The 23,900-nt window shown below is 43.0% G+C and overlaps 1 protein-coding gene across 1 annotated transcript in view; it reads left to right on the top strand.

The window, feature by feature from the left end:
- Window positions 1-23,900, top strand: part of DNAH3 (dynein axonemal heavy chain 3) — a 348,463-nt gene that overhangs the window by 219,941 nt on the left and 104,622 nt on the right. The window contains 7 exon segments of the mRNA XM_040440318.1: window positions 9,354-9,464; window positions 9,638-9,752; window positions 14,163-14,361; window positions 14,951-15,059; window positions 19,808-19,921; window positions 21,038-21,214; window positions 22,112-22,203. Of these exon segments, the coding sequence (XP_040296252.1) occupies window positions 9,354-9,464; window positions 9,638-9,752; window positions 14,163-14,361; window positions 14,951-15,059; window positions 19,808-19,921; window positions 21,038-21,214; window positions 22,112-22,203 (917 nt within the window).

The following is a 23,900-nucleotide window of genomic DNA, read 5'->3' as shown; positions in this document are numbered from 1 at the left end:
GTATGCTTAGGATCATGAGCAGTTCCTTTCCTTCTCCATACTCTTCTCTTCCCATCACTCTGGTACAAGTTGATCTTGGTCTCATCTGTCCATAGGATGTTGTTCCAGAACTGTGAAGGCTTTTTTAGATGTCATTTGGCAAACTCTAATCTGGCCTTCCTGTTTTTGAGGCTCACCAATGGTTTACATCTTGTGGTGAACCCTCTGTATTCACTCTGGTGAAGTCTTCTCTTGATTGTTGACTTTGACACACATACACCTACCTCCTGGAGAGTGTTCTTGATCTGGCCAACTGTTGTGAAGGGTGTTTTCTTCACCAGGGAAAGAATTCTTCGGTCATCCACCACAGTTGTTTTCCGTGGTCTTCCGGGTCTTTTGGTGTTGCTGAGCTCACCGGTGCGTTCCTTCTATTTAAGAATGTTCCAAACAGTTGTTTTGGCCGCGCCTAATGTTTTTGCTATCTCTCTGATGTTTTTTTTTTTGTTTTTTTCTCAGCCTTATGATGGCTTGCTTCACTGATAGTGACAGCTCTTTGGATCTCATCTTGAGAGTTGACAGCAACAGATTCCAAATGCAAATAGCAGACTTGAAATGAACTCTGGACCTTTTATCTGCTCATTGTAATTGGGATAATGAGGGAATAACACACACCTGGCCATGGAACAGCTGAGAAGCCAATTGTCCCATTACTTTTGGTTCCTTAACAAGTAGGAGGCACATATGCAAACTGTTGTAATTCCTACACCGTTCACCTGATTTGGATGTAAATAGCCTCAAATTAAAGCTGACAGTCTGCAGTTAAAGTACATCTTGTTCGTTTCATTTCAAATCCATTGTGGTGGTGTATAGAGCCAAAAATGTTAGAATTGTGTCAATGTCCCAATATTTATGGACCTGACTGTATGTACTAAACACGATTTCGCCCTGTGGTCTTAATGAAAACATTGACTTCTCATGTTTCTTGTAGCCGGTCAACCATAGTACCTTACTGAGGTCAAATCTGTTATGGTTGGGAATATGTGGCCATTCCCATTACTGGGTACTCTTTACCCCCTCTACTGTTTGCTTGTACCCTTCATAATTGACTGTTATCTAATATGGGTCTTACTAATATCTGCTACATTAGGTGGGCCATAAATCTTTTCTTCCCTCTTTTCCTCCTTATATTATTTTTCTGCTGCATCTTACTTCACTATACACTGTCCGACTATTCATCGGTGCCCTAAGTGTTTCATTCATTCCATTACATGATCCTCTACATCATAGAACAGTGCATTGTGCGGCGCTGGCCTTGTGACCTCTACTGATCACATGGTCTATGATGCTGTACGGACGGGTACGTGAGTGCGCTCACATGACCGGCGCTAAGACCTAGATGTTGGCAGGTCGCTCATCGTGTTACTAAGGTATGCGTCATAGCACACGGCCAGCAGCACCGCCCCTCGCTTTTTTGGCGGCATATTTAAAAATCCTGTCAATCCATGTCTGCCCGCCATGCCGCCACACACACTCACTAAGTGAGGCAGGTATGTTACCAGCTTTTTAAGCACTGAGTAGCGCCTCCTCTCTATGGCACCATATGCATCTTCTTGATATATTTCTCTCATTTCAGACAGTATATTACAGCGGCCCGTGTATCCCGGTTAACAGTAACTATACTGGCTGACATCTGATCTGTATTTGATATATGGGGCACGCAAGTACCTTATTCCTCTGCAATTTCTGATTAAGCAGTATCTACCTTACATCTTACGGGAGGATGTATATTATATACGTATATCGAATGTGAGGGTGTTTGCAGGCCCATCGGCCCTACCTTCTGACTATTGCTTTTTGCTGAATGAATATCAACGTCTATCTTTTACCTATGATCAACTGGTGTTACAAAAAATTGTTGGACACCAGGTTGGGTCATTTGTGAAATAATACCTCTGATGCCTATCTAAATACTGCATTTATGTCCCCTGATGAGCCCATCCTACACACTGGGCAAAACGCGTTGGAATAAGGGACCTATAAATTGATTGCGATGACCTTTGCAAACTGAAGGTGTTTTGTGTTAATCAGGATACAATCTGATATTGCAGAAGCTGTACTGAGCATCTATTCATCATTCTGTATCGACCAATGACTTACCTTGATGTATTCAGCACTGTTTTACTCTGATGTACTCAGCGTGTATTCAGCATCTCTCTATTTTGATGTATTTAGCATTCATTTGGTTGTTTTCTTTTGATGTACTCAGTGTTTATTATTTTTTGTATTTATAGTAGGCTATTTAATAGACCCACCTTAGGGCACTTTATCTAGGTGCTTTGCACATTTGTCTTCAGGGCCATCCGAGTGCCCGTAGGAGGTTCCTGAATACAGGATCGCCCCTGTCGGGGCGGCCATTCCGTTCTATAGGCAGGGATCGATAGCATAGGGTGAGAATCAGAGAAAGGTCCCCCATCAGACCATCACCATCCTGCCTAGAAATCCGCCCTATCCCGTATTATAGAATACGAATGACTGCTGTACTTACACAGCCTTTCTTTTGATTTAATATTTATTTTGTGTTTTGCATATTTTGTGTTGGGTAATTTTAGTGCTTTGATTGAAGGCTACGTTTTAATTAGGGTGGCACTCTGTGAATACTCCATATTTGACTTTATACTACCTTGGTATTCTGCCCCTCTGACGGGTTATTGTCTTAGCTGTGATTCCCCCTGATTAAAGCTGGTTTTCTTTTGTTAATCCCAGGCTCCATTCCTGGGTTATTATACTTTTTCTTAATATAATATAATAAGTTAGGCCTTTGGTGTAATGAAGACATTACCATTGCTCTTGTTGCACCCAAGCTCCTCTCATTTCTATGATCAGCCCCTCCCTTGCTGCTTTGATTGACGGCTAGGCAGTGGCAAAGCAGCGAGGGAGGAGCTGGTCACAGAAACGAGTGGAGCTGGGGAGCAACAATAGCCCTGGCGACGCCCTTATTGCACCAGAGGCCTAATTTGCATATTGGGAAAAAGTAAGAACTAATATTTTGCAGGGTGATCTGTACTTTTCATTGATACCATTCTAGGATGTGTACGACTTTGTGATCACTTTTTATTACATTTTTTGTGGGAAATGAAGCAACCATTTCGCCTTATAGGGAAAAAAAAATTATAGTATGGGCATTTTCGCACGTGGCGATACCCATGATGTGTATTTTTTTTAGTATTTTTATTTTCGGGTGATTTGAATCTTTATATATTTTTATTTGAATGGTGGGCGCCATCTTTAAAGACCCGGTCAACTCCATACTAGTACGGCGCTGTTTAGGAAGGGGTTTTCCAGGCTCCTAATATTGATGACCTATCCTTGGGTTATGTTTTTATATCTGATTAGTGGGGGCCTGACACCCTGCACCCCCTTCATCAGCCATCTTTGAATGGAGCAGGACACAGGCAGCTGGGCTACTGCAGCTCAGCTTCAATTGAAGGGAATGGGCGCAGTGAATGGGAGCAATGCTGCAATTGCAAACTGCACTGTACAATGGACGGAGCTGTGCAGTTCCGGTGCTGGTGCTACTCTGAAATATCTGATCAGCGGTGGTGTGGAAGTCGGACCCCGCCGATCATATGTTGATAGCTTATCCTGAGGATAAGCTAATTACTGTATATTAAAATCCTGAAATACCCCTTTAACCTCTATATTTTCAGATGTAGGATTCATTTCGTATGAATGAGACCTTGGGGCACATCTGGAGGAGCTGTCTTTTCCAAAGAATTGTTTGGCCCATACTCAGGCAAAGATAATGTAAAACTATATTACGGTACACCGTATAGACTTCCATGGTGATGGCACCCAGACAATGGCTGAATTAGACATTCCTTAAACATAGTAACGCCAATTAAAGTTGGCCATTCTAAGAACAGATTGAGGAAAGGTGCATGAACGAGCATTTCATTTTCCTTCCCAGCATTTGCCTCATTTTTATCCTTTTCCCATTTCTTTTTCTATCACATTTGTAAATGTGTTGAAGATAATTGGTTCCTAGAATAGTCATTACTCTTACTAATTTACTTTGCTTTCTATGCAATGCAGTTAATTAGTCTTTTTCCAAGGATGTGCTTGTTAAAATCTCTGGATGCTTTCACCTCTCAATTTTTATGTTACTGAATTAAAGGGATTCTTCTCTTTTTTACAATCCCATTGTGGTCCCCTAAAAATAAGGTGCTCACAAGGTGTAAACCCAGCAGCAGGTGTTCAGTTTCCTGCAGCACCACCACAGGGGAAATTAAGAATTACACAGTCTCCATTGACCGCAATGGGCTGTACATTAAATACAGTTGTCCCTGGTGAGTGGCTCAGACGCCAACTGTGGCCCAAGACACCCAGCTGTTTGTGATTTGGTCTATGAGTCCTTAGTTAGGACTATCAGCAAATATTACCACTTTTGGTTTTCTTGTTTCTCCACGTTTGATATGTGTCTTCTCCATTTTTTAGTTAAATGTGACACCCGGCCAGGGGCGGATTGGCCATAGACCCTACAGGGAAATTTCCTGGTGGGCCCGATGCCCAGGAAGCCGCCCAAGCCCTCCTGAACTTAACTGTATTACTGTCCTCAGGATAGAGATACAGTTGAATACTGTGGCAGGAGCGGCAGTATTTTTTTACTGCACTGTGATATTTGGTTCTGCTGGGCGGTATTTTGTGCTGCACTACTTGCAGGTCCTGCCTGTTTTTTTTTTTTTTATCAATTTGGACCCTCCTGCAGCATGGGGCCACTTTTAGTTTTTTTTTCCTGGGCCACTTTAAGTTCCCTGTCCGTCCCTGCACCCGACTATCACTCAAATATGACTGTGGCTCACAGGTTTCAAAAGCTTGGTGGACCACTGGTATATCGTATGAACATATTAGGTCCTCCAGGGTTAGAGAGGCTCGTTGTAACTGCTTTCTCATCAAGCTAATAGATGATGATCCCAAACAACCAGAAAGTATATTTTTCTGAACCAAACAACTATACAGTTGCAAGAAAAAGTATGTGAACCCTTTGGAATGATATGGATTTCTGCACAAATTGGTCATAAAATGTGATCTGATCTTCATCTAAGTCACAACAATAGACAATCACAGTCTGCTTAAACTAATAACACACAAAGAATTAAATGTTACCATGTTTTTATTGAACACACCATGTAAACATTCACAGTGCAGGTGGAAAAAGTATGTGAACCCTTGGATTTAATAACTGGTTGAACCTCCTTTGGCAGCAATAACTTCAACCAAACGTTTCCTGTAGTTGCAGATCAGACGTGCACAACGGTCAGGAGTAATTCTTGACCATTCCTCTTTACAGAACTGTTTCAGTTCAGCAATATTCTTGGGATGTCTGGTGTGAATCGCTTTCTGGAGGTCATGCCACAGGATCTCAATTGGGTTGAGGTCAGGACTCTGACAGGGCCACTCCAGAAGGCGTATTTTCTTCTGTTTAAGCCATTCTGTTGTTGAATTACTTCTATGCTTTGGGTCGTTGTCCTGTTGCAACACCCATCTTCTGTTGAGCTTCAGCTGGTGGACAGATGGCCCTAAATTCTCCTACAAAATGCCTTGATAAACTTGGGAATTCATTTTTCCTTCGATGATAGCAATCCGTCCAGGCCCTGACGCAGCAAAGCAGCCCCAAACCATGATGCCCCCACCACCATACTTCACAGTTGGCATGAGGTTTTGATGTTGGTGTGCTGTGCCTCTTTTTCTCCACACATAGTGTTGTGTGTTTCTTCCAAGCAACTCAACTTTGGTTTCATCTGTCCACAGAATATTTTGCCAGTACTGCTGTGGAACATCCAGGTGCTCTTGTGCAAACTGTAAACATGCAGCAATGTTTTTTTTGGACAGCAGTGGCTTCCTCTGTGGTATCCTCCCTTTAAAATATTCTTGTTTAGTGTTTTATGTATCGTAGATTCGCTAACAGGGATGTTAGCATATGCCAGAGACTTTTGTAAGTCTTTAGCTGACACTCTAGGATTCTTCTTCACCTCATTGAGCAGTCTGCGCTGTGCTCTTGCAGTCATCTTTACAGGACGGCCACTCCTAGGGAGAGTAGCAGCAGTGCTGAACTTTCTCCATTTATAGACAATTTGTCTTACCGTGAACTGATGAACAGCAAGGCTTTTGGAGATACTTTTATAACCCTTTCCAGCTTTATGCAAGTCAACAATTCTTAATCGTAGGTCTTCTCAGAGCTCTTTTGTGCAAGGCATCATTCACATCAGGCAATGCTTCTTGTGAAAAGCAAACCCAGAACTAGTGTGTGTTTTTTTATAGGGCAGGGCAGCTGTAACCAACACCTCCAATCTCATCTCATTGATTGGACTCCAGTTGGCTGACACCTCACTCCAATTAGCTCTTGGAGATGTCATTAGTCTAGGGGTTCACATACTTTTTCCACCTGCACTGTCAATGTTTACATGGTGTGTTCAATAAAAACATGGTAAAATTTAATTCTTTGTGTGTTATTAGTTTAAGCAGACTGTGAATGTCTATTGTTGTGACTTAGATGAAGATCAGATCACATTTTATGACCAATTTGTGCAGAAATCCATATCATTCCAAAGGGTTCACATACATTTTCTTGCAACTGTAGATGAGCGAATTTCTTGAAATTCATTTCAAGTCCGAATCACATGAATCAGATTGAATTCAGGCCTGAATAAATTCAACCCAAATTAAAAATGCCACATTTGCCCTGCAATGTCATGTAGGACACTCTGAGGTATCCTAGGACTGTATCCAACCCCTTTCAAGATCTTTAACACCAAGACAGTATTAGTAATGTTAGCGGGACAGCGACACATATGTCTGTGGCTAAATGGATGGGAGGCGGCGGCGGCAGCAAACAGCTGCTTAATAACACACTGTAGTGTCAGATTTTATTTTTAATTAAAAAACGGTCCATAAATGAACCCTTTTTGGTGGCAGATGCCTTCTCTCTGTTTTGTGACCTATAAAATGGTGGCCGTCATTTTGAACAATTCATCCTAAACAAATCAGAAAAGTTTCAGATTCACTACCTGAATTTTAAGGGAAAATCGTAACGAATTTGACTCATGTAGAATCGATTCTCTCATTGCATACAATGCCTTTCATAGATTTGCACCATACAGCCCCTGCATATAAATTCAAGCTGGTGGGCCTTAAAGGGGTTGTCTCATCACAGACGATGGGTGCATATTGCTAGGATATGCCCCCATTGTCTTATAGGTGCAGGTCCCACTGCTTGGACGCACACCTATATCGGGAACGGAGCCCCGAAAGTGGTGGAGAGCGCACTGGGCATGCGCAGCCGCCCTCCTTTCATTTTCTGCGGGGCGTCCAAAATAACCGAGCGCTGGCTCGGCTATTTCCATGGGGCCCATAAAAGTAAACGGGAGCGGTGGCCGGTCATACGCGGTGCACTCCATTTACTTCTATAGGGAGAGCTCTTGGTGGTGGCCGGACTGGAGTCCTCCAGCCACTACCTTGCGGGGCTCTGTTCCCAATATAGGTGCGGGTCCCAGTGGTGATATAAGACAGTAGGGGCATATCCTAGCGATATACCCCCATTGTCTGAGATGAGACAACCCCTTTAATTCATACATGCCTATAGCACTTTAGCAGCGGGGGATAGGAGTTATGTTTCCTATTGAAGAGACACAGCGTTGTATAGAGACAACATTTTTCAAACAATTCTCCCTGCGAAAAAAAAGAATGCAAATTAACTCATACCAATCAAACCAGAGACACCCATGGGTAGACAGAACTGCTCGGGGCAAGACAGTGCTGTCTAGAGATGGGTGTCTCTAGTTTTCTGATATGCACAAATTTGCATACATATATTATATTTTATCTATGAATACTTTAAACCCAAGCCATTACAATGATAATGAGAAATCGGGAGCAGTGGTAGCAAATTCTCGTCACAGTAGTGAAAAGTTGATATTAAAGGACTGTCAGCAGATTTGTACCTATGACACTGGCTGACCTGTTACATGTGCGCTTGGCAGCTGAAGGCATCTGTGTTGGTCCCATGTTCCTATGTGCCCGCATGGCTGAGAAAAATGATGTTATATTGTATGCAAATTAGCTTCTAGGAGCAACGGGGGCGTTGCCGTTACACCTAGAGTGGGGATCAGCAACCTTCGGCACTCCAACTCCCAGCATGCACATTTCTGGGAGTTGTAGTTTCAGAACAGCTGGAGTGCTGGAGGTTGCTGATCTCTGACCTAGATGCTCTGCTGTCTTTACAACTGCTGCGCCCTCTGCACTTGGATTGGCAGGGCCAGAGTTCTGACGTTTACATTGCCTGTCTCTGTCCATCAAAGTGAAGAGGGCGCAGCAGTTGCAAAGAGAGCCGAGCCTCCTTTAAAAGGCTCTCTAATGGAAATAATGCTCTGTAAATGCCCAAATAGGTTTGGGTTGCTGTGCGGTAATATTGTCTTACACCAGTGATGACCTTTCTTGTGGATCATTATGTACTTACCAACATGTAAAAAGTAAAATTCTGGACATTTAAGCCCCACCCTCAGACCACCTGGAAAGACCTCCAAAACACCCTGGAATGCCCATAAAATGGGCACTTTGGGGAAGACGGGGGAACGGTTTGTGGGATTGTCATAGCAAAATCAGAACTGTTAGCAAGCATGCCACTAACTTTCGTACTGGATAAAAATACAAAACCAATTCTGCACCAGGGTCTGGGTGAACTAGAGATGCAACTTTTTTCATTTAAATAAGTGTCTAAGGCTACTTTCACACTAGCGTTCGGGTGTCCGCTTGTGAGTTCCGTTTGAAGGGGCTCACAAGTGGCCCCGAATGCATCCGTCCAGCCCCAATGCATTCTCAGTGGAGGCGGATCCGCTGAGAATGCATCAGTCTGGCAGCGTTCAGCCTCCGCTCAGCAAGCGGACACCTGAACGCTGCTTGCAGCGTTCGGGTGTCCGCCTGGCCGTGCGGAGGCAAACGGATCCGTCCAGACTTACAATGTAAGTCAATGGGGACGGATCCGTTTGAAGTTGACACAGTATGGCTCAATTTTCAAACGGATCCGTCCCCCATTGACTTTCAATGTAAAGTCTGGACGGATCCGTCTGAAGCTACTTTCACACTTAGAATTTTTTCTACAATATAATGCAGACGGATCCGTTCTGAACGGATCCCAAGTCTGCATTATATGAGCGGATCCGTCTGGGCAGACATCAGACGGACTCGCTCTGAACGGTAGTGTGAAAGTAGCCTTAAATGTATGTAAACGCTGGTCAAGTAAAATGTTCCAAAAAAGGCACAGATACATTGATAGATGCAGGTCTGTGTGTTGGAGATAACGAATATTTTTGTCCTTGTAGGTTCCTAGAAAGCAGTGGGTCCTTCAGTGGCCTGGACAAGTCGTTATATGCGTGTCCTCTATTTACTGGACAAAAGAGGTCTCTGAAGCTATTACCGAGGGCACTCTGTCCGTAAGTAAAGACTCTATTTTAGTTACTGGTTAGAAGACATTAATTTCTTAGAAAAAGTCTTCCTTGCACAGTTTCGGGCCCATTTTGTAATGGCCAACGCTAGCCAAATGGCCACTGTAATGACACCGGTTGTTATATTCCGGAATTAATGTTAAATAAATTACTTTTCACAGGATTTCTTAGAGAAGAGCAATAAGCAGATCAGTGAGATTGTCGAGCTGGTCAGAGGAAAATTGTCTGGTGGCGCACGAGCAACTCTAGGAGCCCTCACAGTCATCGATGTACATGGTAAGATCTGTTCCCAAAGTCACCGCCACTGCAAATAGCAGGTTTAGCAGTTCGAAATTGAAGTCGACTTCACTATGCCTGGATGTGATTACTTTCTCCTCCACATCATATAGAAAAAAAGTATATTGCAGAATTTCATTAAAGAACAAAAATGTGACTATATTTGAGGAAGACCGTCAGAAGACAGAGCACAGAAGATTGAACACAATTGTATTCAAGGGGGGACATTCACATTACAGATTTATGTCCTGTTTTACTAGAGAAAGAACATTGAAAGGGGTTTCCGGGACTAGAATATTGATGTCCTATCCTCAGGATAGGTCGTCAGTATCTGATTGGTGAAGGTTGGGCTCCCAGCACCACGCCGATCAGCTGTTTGCTCCCGAGTGCTGCATTCGCTGCCTAGGCCAGTGACATCACAGCCCCACAAATGAATGGGTCTGAGCTGCAGTACCCAGCGCAGCCACTATACAATGTGTGGTGCTGTGTTTGGTATGTTGTGAGGAGGTCGCAGAGCTCACCAAAGCACGGTGGCCTCTTCAAAAAGCTGATCGGTGGCGGAGCCCAGAGTCAGAACCCCACTAATCAGATACTGATGACCTGTCCTGAGGATGGATCATCAGTACTTTACTCTCAGAAAACAGCTTTAAACCAAGAAGTTAAAATGTCAGTAAAGAGCCGTTGCAGATCACACTAGGCCAAATAAAACAAGTGTGATTTGCATGATTTCCCAGATTGCAGAGGCTTTTTACTAATAGGTTGAGCAGGTTGGGACCCTTCTTCTGCACCCAGTTGTTAAAATAAATTATACTAATTAAAATCAAGAACAATGGCAGGTTTATTCTGATATAAAACAACCTCACACTCATGCACATGATCATATGTATTTTGTGGTCTACAAAAAACACGGATGATGTCCATGTGCATACGGAACAGCCGGCTCCTTATAGAACAGTCCTATCCTTGTCCGTAATGTGGACAATAATAGGATAGGTTCTATTTCTTTTGTGGAACGGATTGCACACAGAGTAACTTCCATTTTTTTTTGCGGACCCATTGAAATGAATGATTCCGTATACGTTCCTAAAAAAACGGAACGGACACGGGAAGAATATACGTTTGTGTGCATGAACCCTTACAGGTGAGAGCATTCACATTACACGAAAGATCATTTCTGAGCAATATTGAACTAGGCCTTCTCTTAGAAATAATGACAGCCACCAACATAAGGCGACATGCACATGACCGTATGTATTTTGCAGTCCGCGCGTCCACAAAATACGGATACTGGCTGTGTGCATCCCACACTTTCCATGGTCCTTATTATAGAAATGGCTAATCTTGTCTGCAAAACGGATAAGAATTAGGACATGTTCTATGATTTGCGGAACAGCCGCACAGAGGCGGACAGCACACGAATGACGAATCTGTGCTGTCCACATTTTTTGCTGCCCTATAGAAATTAATGGATGCAGATCAGACATGAACCAAACCTATGGCCGTGTGCATGAGGCCTTATCCTTCCAGTGCCCTTGTAATGACGCAGAGGCTCCTTCCTCAGGAAACAAGCCCCTAACTGATAAGTCCCCTGCAGATGGCGGCTCAGGCCTGTATGCCATTTATCAGAGAACACCTATAATTAAAGATGTGGGTAAACATGAGCAGGGACAAAGTAATCCTCCGTAATAATAACTTAATTAATAAATATGCAGTGTGGCATTCCAGATGAATTATGCAACAGGCAGAATATAAAGACAGAACGATTTTGCTTTTCATTTTGTCACTAGTGATGGAAATTGCAGCTCATGGACCTGAATGCAAAATCTGTAACTAAGCCCCCAACTATCACATGTCATTTAGGCCTCCTGCACATGAACGTGTGCTGCGGACCGTACCGTGAGCCAGCTGCATGCGGATCGCGCCCCTATTCACTTGAATAGGGTCCGCGATCCTTCCGTTCCGCAAAAAGATAGAGCAAGTTCAAACTTCTTGCGGGACGGAAGCACGGAACGGAACACCACAGTAGTGTTTCCGTGGGGTTCCGTTCCGTACCGTCCTGCATCTCCAGATTTGCGGACCCATTCAAGTCAGTGGGTCCGCATCCGTGATGCGGAATGCACCAGGAACGGTGCCCGCGTATTTTGGATCCGTATATGCGGTCCGCAATACGGCAACGGGACACGTACGGTCGTGTGCAAGAGGCCTTATAGTAGTAGTTTCCTCCGATGGAACAGAGATGCCAAGGTCCAGAGCTGACCACAAATTCCGCACCCCCTATAGTCATGGCAATTTTTTTCGCTATACAAAAGTAAAAGGGCTTCTCTGTTCTCCTTATGCCCTCCAAGCTCTGTATAGGTAAATGTCAAAAATCTACTGTCAATGTATGTCTTGCCAGTGTCCTCATTGGACCCTGGCCGCCAAACACCAACGGCAAAGATAATAGTGCCCACTTCTCTATAAGCTACAGCCAGGGCCAGCACTTAGCACAGCTCCAGTACTCTATAGGACTACTGACCATGTGTCCAAGCAGCACGGCAGAAAATCTTGCCTTGAACCACCAAATCTATGGGGGGGTTATTTTCCATATTAACATCAGGCACACTATTTTAGCCTTTTGTAGAAATCATGACATGGTTCTATCAGAGGGAAACATGGGGGCCCTGGACAAATGCTACAATAAAGGTCTCCCTCTTATTAACCATTGAAACCTTAGGCATGCATAGGTACACAGAGGATGTCAGAAGATCCTCCAGTGGCCCAAGCTCTGACAATAATGGACCCCCTAATAAACCAGGGCCCTTAAGGTCCTGTATACACAGAGGGTGGGCCTCGAGAATCATTTCCTCTTGTAGGTCGAAAGGACTTCAGTCCGACCCTGGAGGATGTAGTTACAGGCCCTTTGGCAGCCATATTGTGGAAACTACAGGTTTTTTTAGCTTATTGTAGAGGCCATTGCCTGGGACCATAAATCTATAAAACTTTGGGCCAACTTAGATTGTGAGCGCCATTGGGGACAGCTTGATGCTAATGTCTGTAAAGCGATGCAGAATATGTCAGCGCTATATAAGTGCGTACAATAAATAACGTGCGGAGGTTGCTTTTTTTGCTACATTCAAACTTTGTTCCCTATTAGAGATGGGCAAAGTTCTTGAAATTTGTTTTAGGTCTGATTTTAATGAATCAGGTGGCAGATTGCCATGAAAAGTTGTGTATGACACTCTGAAGTCTCCTAGGACTGTATCCAACACCTTCCAAGCTTTTTAACACCAAGACACCAGTGGTAACAGCCTGTTTAGTTACACATTGCACTGTCGGACATATTCTTTTCATATTCTTTTCATATTCTTTTCATGTGTTTAGCTATAATAGGTGTTTATGAGGTCAGGAGATCAGAGATAAGGCTTCACATGAGCCCTCAGCTAATGGAACTCAGGAACTCACAATCTGCAAACAGAGCAATTGAAAAAATAAGCTCAAATTGAATAAAATGCAAATATAAAAAATTGCCCTGGAGGTTTCCATGCCTTTAATAGGGGTTGCCTACCTTTTTTGTGCTTTTTTCCGACACCCCTGAATGGCCAGACCTGCAGTGGTGATCATACTTACTGTACCTGATCTCTGCTGCTGGGTTCCGGCTCTATTGATACCGATCATGTGCTGCTGGTCCTGGTTGTTCCCATGTTAGAACATTCTGTTTGACACGGGTCACGTGACCACCGCAGCCAATGACTGGCCGCGGTGGTGACATGTCACTCATGTGTCAGGTCATGTGGATGATGTGGGACCCAGCGGCGCATGAGGGAGAGCAATGGAGTCGCAACCCAGTGACGGAGATCAGATAAGTATGCTCCCCACCGCATGTCTGGCACATTGGGAGGTCTGAAAAACAGCACAACAACGGTGGACAACCTTTTTAAGATGCATGAATCTCATATTAGTAAATCCTCTTTAGTGATGGCCATGGGCCATCAGAGGTTTTCCATTTGTGTAATATTCTGTTATAGGGACCCTTCTCCTTTATGGTTAGCTCCTGCTAGAATATTATAATTTTTATATACGCTAGGTCAGTGTTTCCCAACCTTATGGTCATGGTGGAATCCTTGGAAAACATTTCCACTTCTGGGAATGCCTCATACCACTGCCGCCTTGGTGTTGGGGCGAGTAAAGCATCCTGTAATTTGGCTCAGATGATTTTACTGCTTTGCAGATTATCTTTGAGCACCTGAACTCAGTTTGCCTTCCCTTTTGTAAAGGTGACAGGGCTTGTTGTAGTCTTCTGGGGAACCCCTGATCAGGGCTGAAGGAACCCCAGGATACCTGGAAATAGAATACAGACTACAGAAATGCAGCAAACCATATTCTGAAATCTTGTAACTCCGTATTGCACATCTGATGGCTTTTTTTCCGCAGCCCGTGATGTTGTTGCTAAATTGGCAAAGGATAAAGTATCCAGCCTAAGTGACTTCCAGTGGATCTCTCAGCTGAGATATTATTGGGAAGGCCGAGATGTCATGGTCAGAATGATCACTACCGAAGTCAAATATGGCTATGAATATCTGGGCAATTCACCTCGACTTGTCATTACTCCACTGACTGATCGATGTTACAGGTATGGGCCAGCTGTATGGTGCAGCACATATATACTAACATATACCCGTATTACTTAAAAGGGTCGTCTCACTTCAGCAAATGACATTTATCACATAGATGGTTAGTACAAGGCACTTACTAATCTACTGCGATTCTCCATATTGCCTCCTTTGTTGGTTTCATTCATTTTTCCTTCACATTATACACTTCTCGTTTCCATGGTCATGACCACCCTGCAATCCAACAGTGGTGGCCGGGCTTGCACACTATAGGGAAAAGTGCCTATGCACACTCCAATGGTCGCGACCACCAGAGAGGCCGGAGCTTTTTCCTTTAGTGTGCAAGCACGACCACCACTTCTGGATTGCAGGGTGGTCGTAACCCCTGGACATAAACAATGTATAATGTGACGGAAAAATGAATCCAGCCAACAAAGGAGGCAATATGGACAATCACAATACATTAGTAAGTGCCTTGTATTCACTTCCTCTACATGATAAATTTTATTTGCTGAAGTGAGACAAACCTAAGAACTTGAATAGATAGACTACCTGATGACCATATCTAGCACAGAAGACTTTATTAATTGACTATTGTCTTTGCTACAGGACTTTAATGGGTGCACTCAAGTTAAATCTTGGTGGAGCTCCAGAAGGTCCTGCGGGAACTGGGAAAACTGAAACTACAAAAGATCTTGCCAAGGCTTTGGCCAAACAGGTAATATCATGTGTAATCACTGATCTCTTCAGTATGTCATCAACAAAGTAAAGGAAAATATAGAAGATTTTTGAGACAACTGAAATAATGTAATGAGAGGGACCATGGTGAAGTAAGGGCATATCGTACGACCATGTTGCACAAGAAGATCAACGGGTACAGTCCATAAGATGACATCAATCTTTTTGGTATGACCACCCAAAAGTAAAAAGTGGTATTTGACAGAGGTGGTCCTCTCAATGAAGGGGCACAATATACAGTATTTTTCATAGGATATAAAGGAATTGAAAATCTGCCTCAGTAAAGTCTGGGTTGGATGAAGGGTGGCCTTCTTAAAGAGGTGGTATTTCACAGGTTACAATGAATAGGTGTTGACAGTCATCTAGTAATATACAGTACACATTAGAAGGCCATAGTATTATATAAAAAGCCTTCCATACCTGTCTACATCAGGCATGGCCAACCTGCTGCCCTCCAGCTGTTGTAAAACTACAATTTCCACCATGCCCTGCTGTAGGCTGATAGTTGTAGACAGTCTGGGTATGCTGGGAGTTGTAGTTTTGCAACAGCTGGAGAGCCGCAGGTTGGCCATCCTTGGTCTACATCAATGACATTGGTGGGCGGGAAGGATAGAGATGGGAGAGACGAAAAGAACGCTCCGTTCCTGAGTTATGATACTTTTTCTTAATATGCAAATTAGGCTTTCGGTGCAATGAGGGAGTCACCCAAGCCCCACTCATTTTTGGGTCAGCCCCTCCCTCGCTGATTTAAATGACTGGGCCATTCAGTGTCAAAGCAGTGAGTAAGGGGCTGACCACAGAAAGGAGCAGAGCTTGGGTGCAACAAAAGACATTAAAACTGCGTTTTAATCAGGTGAACCACAGATATGTGTCTATGTGTCAAGCACCTGGATAGGGAGGGCGCCGGTGACGAAGTCCCTTTAAAACCTGCACTGCAAGTCAATTTCCTCTGCAGATTGGTTATGAAAATGTCTGATGAAGTTTTCTTAAATCTCATCCACTTTGCTGCTGTTGTGAAACACTGCTGATTTTCCACACGCTGAAGAAAATCCTGTGTTCACGCCACGTGTGGCCGTACCCTTACACAGTACATAGCAGCAGATGCCATCAGCAACAGATCAAGACACATGGACGTTTGTCTCAGAGATGTCGTGGATGATACCTTGTAATCCTAAATATGCCATTATATTTCATTTTCCCTTGAAAACAGCGCATCAGGCATGAAAAATTCTTTAATTAGTTTAATTTTCGCTTGTTAATTGACCTGAAACGATACCTATTGCTTTTTGTTGTTTTCCTTATAACTCGGCGAGAAAATGTGTCTGTGCGCTAATTATCTTTATTAAGAGTTATTAAGAGTAATAAGTTGTTTATATTGGTGATTGATTTCTAGTTACATGGCTGCACATCTCACGCTGTGTCTTATACACTGATTTATGCTCTTATTTGGATACTGGTCCAACATACTGTACTGATTTATTTCTTAATATACTTTTAGGGTGGCTGCACATGGTGCGGATGAACCCCTTCTACCCTGGAGGTTTTTTTGACTTTGCGTTTTCATTTTTCGCTCCCCGCCTTCCCAGAGCCATAACTTTTTTATTTTTCCATTCACATAGTCATATGAGGGCTTATTTTTTGCGGGACAAGTTGTACTTTCCAACTCCACCATTTAATATTGCATAGAATGTAGTGGGAAGTGGGAAACAAATTCCAAAGGTGGTGGAATTGGAAAAAAAACGCAATTTCACCTCAGTTTTAAGTTTATTTTTATTTTTAATTTTTTTACGGCATTCATTATGCGGTAAAACTGATTTATGATCTTTCTTCTCCAGGTCAGTATGAATCCAGTGATACCACATATGTATACTTTTCCTTGCATTTTGAGCTGTCATATTCTGACCCCTATAACTTTTTTGTAGTCATGTGTGCGGAGCAGTATGAGGGCTCATTTTTTGCAGGGCGATCTGTAATTTTCATTGATACCATTCTGGGTCGTGTACGACTTTTTTGATCACTTTTTATTTTATTTTTTGTGGGAGGAGAAGAGACCAAAAAATGGCAAATCGCCCATTTTGACCCTTTTTTTTCATTTCGCCTTTTTCCGTATGGGATTAATACTTTTGTATTTTGATATCACAGGCATGCACTAGCATTGGAGTCTATGATGATTTTACTACTTTCCTATGGAGCCCTATTACAGGCAAGGCCTCCATAGGAAAGACTGTGCAGTAGCCCCCTGTCATAGACTATGACAGGGGGCTAGTGCACACAAGCTCTAGCTCCTCCGATCGCTGCATGGGAGAGACGGTTTTTAAGGTTGACCATGGTAACAGAGGCTGTTTAAAGGGCATCTGTCAGCAGATTTGTACCTATGACACTGGCTGACCTGTTCCATGTGCACTTGGCAGCTGAAGACATCTGTGTTGGTCCCATCTTCATATGTGCCCGCATTGCTGAGAAACATGATGTTAATATATACAAATGAGCCTTTAGGAGCAGCGTTGCCGTTACGACTAGACGCTCTGTCTGTAACTGCCACACTCTTTGCACTTTGATTGACTTTAGGAGAAGTCAAGGCCAAGTGTGATCACAGTTAGGGCCCATTCACACGACTGTAAGGGCACCGAGCCCCTATTTCAGACCGCAAACGGCAAGATATGACCGAAGATAGAACATGTCCTATTTTTTGCGCAACAGAGGCATGGATCTTTATCTTTATCAGCGAAATTGCAGAAGGCCTCGATGGTAAGGTGTGTCTTTTTGCTGATGACACAAAGATTTGTAACAGGGTTGATGTTCCTGGAGGGATACACCGAATGGTAAAGGATTTAGGAAAACTAGAGGAATGGTCAAAAATCTGGCAACTAAAATGTAATGTTGATAAGTGCAAGATAATGCACCTGGGACGTAAAAACCCAAGAGCAGAATATAAAATCAGTGATACAGTCCTAACCTCAGTATCTGAGGAAAGGGATTTAGGGGTCATTATTTCAGAAGACTTAAAGGTAGGCAGACAATGTCATAGAGCAGCAGGAAATGCTAGCAGAATGCTTGGGTGTATAGGGAGAGGCATTACCAGTAGATAGAGGGAGGTGCTCATGCCGCTCTACAGAGCACTAGTGAGACCTCATTTGGAGTATTGTGCGCAGTACTGGAGACCATATCTCCAGAAGGATATTGATACTTTGGAGAGAGTTCAGAGAAGAGCTACTAAACTAGTACATGGATTGCAGGATAAAACTTACCAGGAAAGATTAAAGGACCTTAACATGTATAGCTTGGAAGAAAGACGAGACAGAGGGGATATGATAGAAACTGCTAAATACATAAAGGGAATCAACAAGGTAAAAGAGGAGAGAATATTTAAAAGAAGAAAAACTGCTACAAGAGGACATAGTTTTCAATTAGAGGGGCAAAGGTTTAAAAGTAATATCAGGAAGTATTACTTTACTGAGAGAGTAGTGGATGCATGGAATAGCCTTCCTGCAGAAGTGGTAGCTGCAAATACAGTGGAGGAGTTTAAGCATGCATGGGATAGGCATAAGGCCATCCTTCATATAAGATAGGGCCAGGGGCTTCATAGTATTCAGTATATTGGGCAGACTAGATGGGCCAAATGGTTCTTATCTGCCGACACATTCTATGTTTCTATGGATCGGAAGCCCACAGAAGCACCACAAAGTGTTTCCATGGGATTTCGGGTCCGTGCCTCCGCACCGCAAAAAAATAGGACATCTTTCGCGTATCTTTTGGATATCGGACACATTCATTGAGTCACATCCACACCACACAGTGCTCACAGTTGGTGCCCATGCATTGCAGACCTCAATTTGCGGTCTGCAGCATGGACATGGGGCCCTTACACTGCCTGGCCCTGTCAATCAGAGTGCAGAGGGCGCGGCAGTTGCAGGGTCTCTTGGAGTATCAGCATCTCCCCCGTTGCTCTTGGAGGCTCATTTGCATTTATTAAAACATCATTTTTCTCAGCAATGTGGGCACAAATTAACATGGGACCAACACAGATGCCTTCAGCTGCCAAGCGCACATGCAACAGGTCAGCGAGCTTCATAGGTACAAATCTACTGCCAAGTGCCCCTTTAAGTAATAAAATTCTGGCTGCCACGACCACTAGGGAGAGCTTATGGCTTATGCTATTTTATTGAATTCAGCCTAAAACATTATGCAGTAAACTCATTGGCTCCCCCTAGTGGTGAGTGCAGGCAGTGATAACTTTACAATCTAACTCATATGTATATGCAGCAGATTTGGGCCTTTGCTTCAGTAATATGGAGTGCTGCACCCTAAGAAATTGAAAAGGTGGACATTCACTTTAAAGCTAGCCATAGAGTCTATGACCGCACCAACAAGAATTGAGACATCACCTCCTGCTGTGCATTATTACCGTTACATCAGGAGCTCAGACTTTCCTTTCCTTTAAAAAATAGAATCAGTCAGTCCTATTGTCTCATAAACCCGTCCATGACCTGACCAGTCCAGTGAATATATCGGGTTCCATATATTTCTGCCTTATATTTATTACTTACATATTATTACATTTCTGAAGTAGACTATGCTCTGTGCATGCCGAGCTCTTTTGTCAAGTATAAGAACATCCTGCTTAATTGAATGGAAAAGACAGAGTAATCCTCATCTATTATAGTGTAGGATAATCCCAAGGTAAACAGCATTAGGATGTGAATCGTTGTTCTCCTGTCTCCCATACAGTGTGTCGTGTTTAATTGCTCAGATGGTCTGGACTATAAAGCAATGGGCAAATTCTTCAAAGGTTTAGCACAATCTGGAGCCTGGGCCTGTTTTGATGAATTCAACAGAATTGAGGTAAATGTAAAAAAAAATTTCGGGATAGGTCGCCTGTAAGTGATCAGTGGGTCTCTGACACCTGACACCCCCGCTGCTCTACTGTTTGAAAAGGCTGCGGGACACATGTCACTGGTCTAGGTGTGCCACGGCCTCTTGATCGGTGGGCACGTCGGAAGTCGAGCATCCATTGATCAGATAATGATGACCTATCGTGAGGATTTTTGTTTCCTAACCTGTTTATTTTCTGAATGTAGATTTTTTTAATTTTATTCTATTTTGTGTACTTGATTATCGGGGTGGCTATCTATTCGGAGATATGCCTTACACCCGCCACAGACCATAGGAGCCTGTAGACTAGAGATGTTTATTGACTTCTATGGGAGAGTGTTGTGGGCATGCTCTGTGACCTGAGCAGAGGCCATTGTGCAGGGAGGAGAAGAGGTGAGCCGTGTCCATTAGCTATTTTGAATGTTATCTATATATAGTTGATGCCTGTGATGATAATGAGAGGACTGATAGGAAGTAATCTCTACAGCAGTGTCAGCTTATTATTAGCCTCAGTGGCCAGTGTAAAAAGGGCAGGATTCTAGTTGTTTTTTTTTTTAAATATAGATGATGACAGAAAATTTAAAAAAGGACTCACATCTTCAGAAAATATGTTTAGCATGAAGTCTTGATGTAAACAATAGGTTGACTTCTGCTGACACGTTTCCTTTATTTTTTTATTTTTGGGCAATTATGTCCTTACTCGTAGCCATGTTTTTTAAGAGATTGAAAAGTTGCATACAAACTTGGTAGCATCCATTTTCCCTTTTATCCTCCTTTATTTAGTAGGGTTTTGAACACCATTTTACACTTTTTAGATACAGGATGCTCTATAGTTGGGTAGCTTTTTAAATACATTGCATTATCTAACTTGCAGAGATCCTGAAATCTTACATGTCTTATAACCCGGAGCTGTATTCACAACTCTGCTGGTTGCCATTGACAGCATGATGACAGAGACATCTCTTAACAGCTTAGTGCAACGACTGTAGATTTTGCTACTTTCTCTTTCTCTTGTGCACCGTTATATGTTATTCACCTGACTGTATATTAAACTTGATGCCATTAGAAATATCTCTCTTTAACCAGGTGGAGGTCTTGTCGGTAGTGGCCCAGCAGATTCTGAGCATCCAGCAGGCCATCATAAGAAACATGAAAACATTCTTGTTTGAGGGGACTGAGCTGACCCTCAACCCAACGTGTTCTGTATTCATCACCATGAATCCCGGCTATGCAGGTCGTGCCGAACTCCCAGATAATCTAAAGGTACGCAGCCAATATTTATTTTTCTTGAAGGGATGCTTCTGGTGGAATTCAAAACCTCAAGAGTCCTGGCAAAAGTAGACTTCACAATGATAGTCTTCCAATCACTTTTTGGGACTTAAAGCTGTTTTCTGGGACTTCAATATTGCTGACCTATCGACAGGGTAGGCCGTCAGGATCAGGTCGGTGGAGGTCTTAGCTGTTTGAAGAGGCTGCGGGGGAACAATGAGCTCTGTGGCCTTTTTCTTGGCCAGTGATGTCACCACTATTGGTCACATGGCCTACGTGCAGCTCAGTCTCGTTCAAGTGAATCGGCTAGGGCTGCAAAACCAAGCACGGGCGCTATACAATGTACAACACTGTGCTTGGTCTCCTGTGAGGAGGCCGCAGCCCTCATCTGAGTCCTGTGTCCCTTTCAAGCAGCTGATCAGTAGGGTCCCAGTCTGATATTGATCATCTATCCAGAGGTGCATTGGATTCAGTCATCAAAGTGTGAGAAGGAACATTGCTAATGCACCCTCCCACACTTGGCCACGGCTTGACCAGCCATATCTTAAATCTGCACCCCTCCTTCACCATCCGCCAGATGCTGCATATACCCTCCTGCTTTGCACCCTGCCAAACACCTAACATCAAAGGCACCCCAACACCAGGCAGGATCCCCAATAAAAAGGGGTGCCTGATGAAAGAAAGGGTGCACCCTCCAGTCACTGCAGGACCCCAGTGAGAACCAGGTTGAGGATTGCCACAGTGAACTGCGACTACTACCTCCAACCTCAGAGCCATAACTACCACTCCCATCTTCCACTCCTCTCTCCCGCCTCACATACATGTTGTAAATTATACAATAAATATACTGGAGAAAGGGAAAATTCAGATCAGTACATTTTATTTTTCCAGGCATTGTTTAGGACAGTGGCCATGATGGTCCCGGATTATGCGCTCATTGGTGAAATATCCCTTTATTCGATGGGATTCCTGGATTCTAGAAGGTAAGAGCACACTGATGCGTTCGTCCGATCCCCAGCCAATCTTATAAAACCTAAGGGATGCAAGGGGTCCCCATGTGCGCCATGCACCCAGATAAGGGTCAACTTCATCAGTGGCATCATGACATCAGCAAAAAGGTGACCAGTTTATGAGATGACAACCAAGGTACAAGACCATTGAATGTATTACTTCCCCCGTAGTAATAAGTAGGGACCTATTGTTTTTATTTTTTTGAGCCGTTCCTCCCTGTTCTATGTACGCCTGAGCTACAGTCTCTGCTGTGTGATGTCTAATTTTTGAAACCCTCCATTATATTTGAATACATACAAACCATTTCAGAAGAAGAGACTGGAATTTATGTTAATCCTTTCATCAAACAAACCACTGAGCAGAATGCTTAGGAGAACATTTTGATAAGTATTTTGTTTGCATTTTATGGGGAAATCTTGACATTAAATTAAGCATATTCTTTACATGATATCATTAAATGTGCAGATGGAAGATTAGGCCTTCTGATTATCTGCCTCCTATTACTAGATACATATTTCATGGTATGACCATTTACTTTAATCGCTCTGTGCTGCCTGCATTCACTTCACTTCTGATCCATGATTGAAGCAACACATTGGGGGACATTTACTAACCATGTTGCACCAGAATGATGGTGTAAAATGCGCCAAAAAGAATAGCGTTTTGATTTGCGGCAAATACCATAAAGAATGCATCATGCCAGAAATGAGTTATAAATGTTCAAGTGGGCGGGGCTATGAAATTAGTGCATATTCGCATCCTCTTATCAGCAGAAATGGCTGATATTGTTGTGGACAATTAAGGCTGAGGTCACATCAGCGTTCAGCCTTTTTACGTTCTTTTGCAACATTATATGAGCAGGAGAACAGAAAAGGATGGATTTGGCAGATAACTGAGCCGAACAGGGCCCACGGACCCCATAGACTATAATGGGGTCCGTTATGTTTCCGGTCAGAGGAAGATTTTTGAAGCGGAGACAAAAGTCCTGCAGTTCTCACACTGGCCACTAAGAATATTAATAGGCGCCACTTTTTGGTCTACAGTATACAGATCACTTTACTGCAGTCACCTCCTTATCTGTCATTCTAATCCTGCCTGTAATGATATCACCTCTGTGTATAGATAAGACAGAATCCACTATTCTTTTGTTTTTAAACATAGTTTTTATTGGTATACAACATTCAGTGAGTATTGAGTAGTATTGACATAGTAATTCCATATATAAAATAATAATACAAACGGGAACATAAATAATAATGTAACACATAACTTGAGGGTTATGATATATCAGTGAGGTATATCAGTTGTACCGGGGGTCAGACCAGTTAGGTTTTTAAGAGTTAGGTTTCGATCGTCAATACTTATCTATTCTTTCCTTGTACAATGTCCTCTGCACAGGTCACAGATCATGCCCAGAAAACTCTCCCATAGAAGGCAATAGGGTCTCCTCCTGACCCACGGGGCTGCCATAAAGCAATTTTCTTACTGCTTTCTAAATGCTGTTAAGAACAGCTCAGGCAAGATGGCCGCCCCCATAATCATGTTCAGGAAATAGAAAAAAATAAATAAAATCTGCAATCAGAAAAAAAAAACTGCTTAGAATAGGATTTATGTTGCTTTCTGGTTTTACTTTTCCTTTACTTTTTGTCAAAAAGTCGCATTTATGAAA

The sequence above is a fragment of the Bufo bufo genome, chromosome 7, assembly GCF_905171765.1.
Source record: "Bufo bufo chromosome 7, aBufBuf1.1, whole genome shotgun sequence".
In the NCBI taxonomy this organism is placed as follows: domain Eukaryota; kingdom Metazoa; phylum Chordata; class Amphibia; order Anura; family Bufonidae; genus Bufo; species Bufo bufo.
The sequence above is the reverse complement of the archived record's forward strand: the minus strand, read 5'-3'. Positions and strand labels throughout refer to the sequence as shown.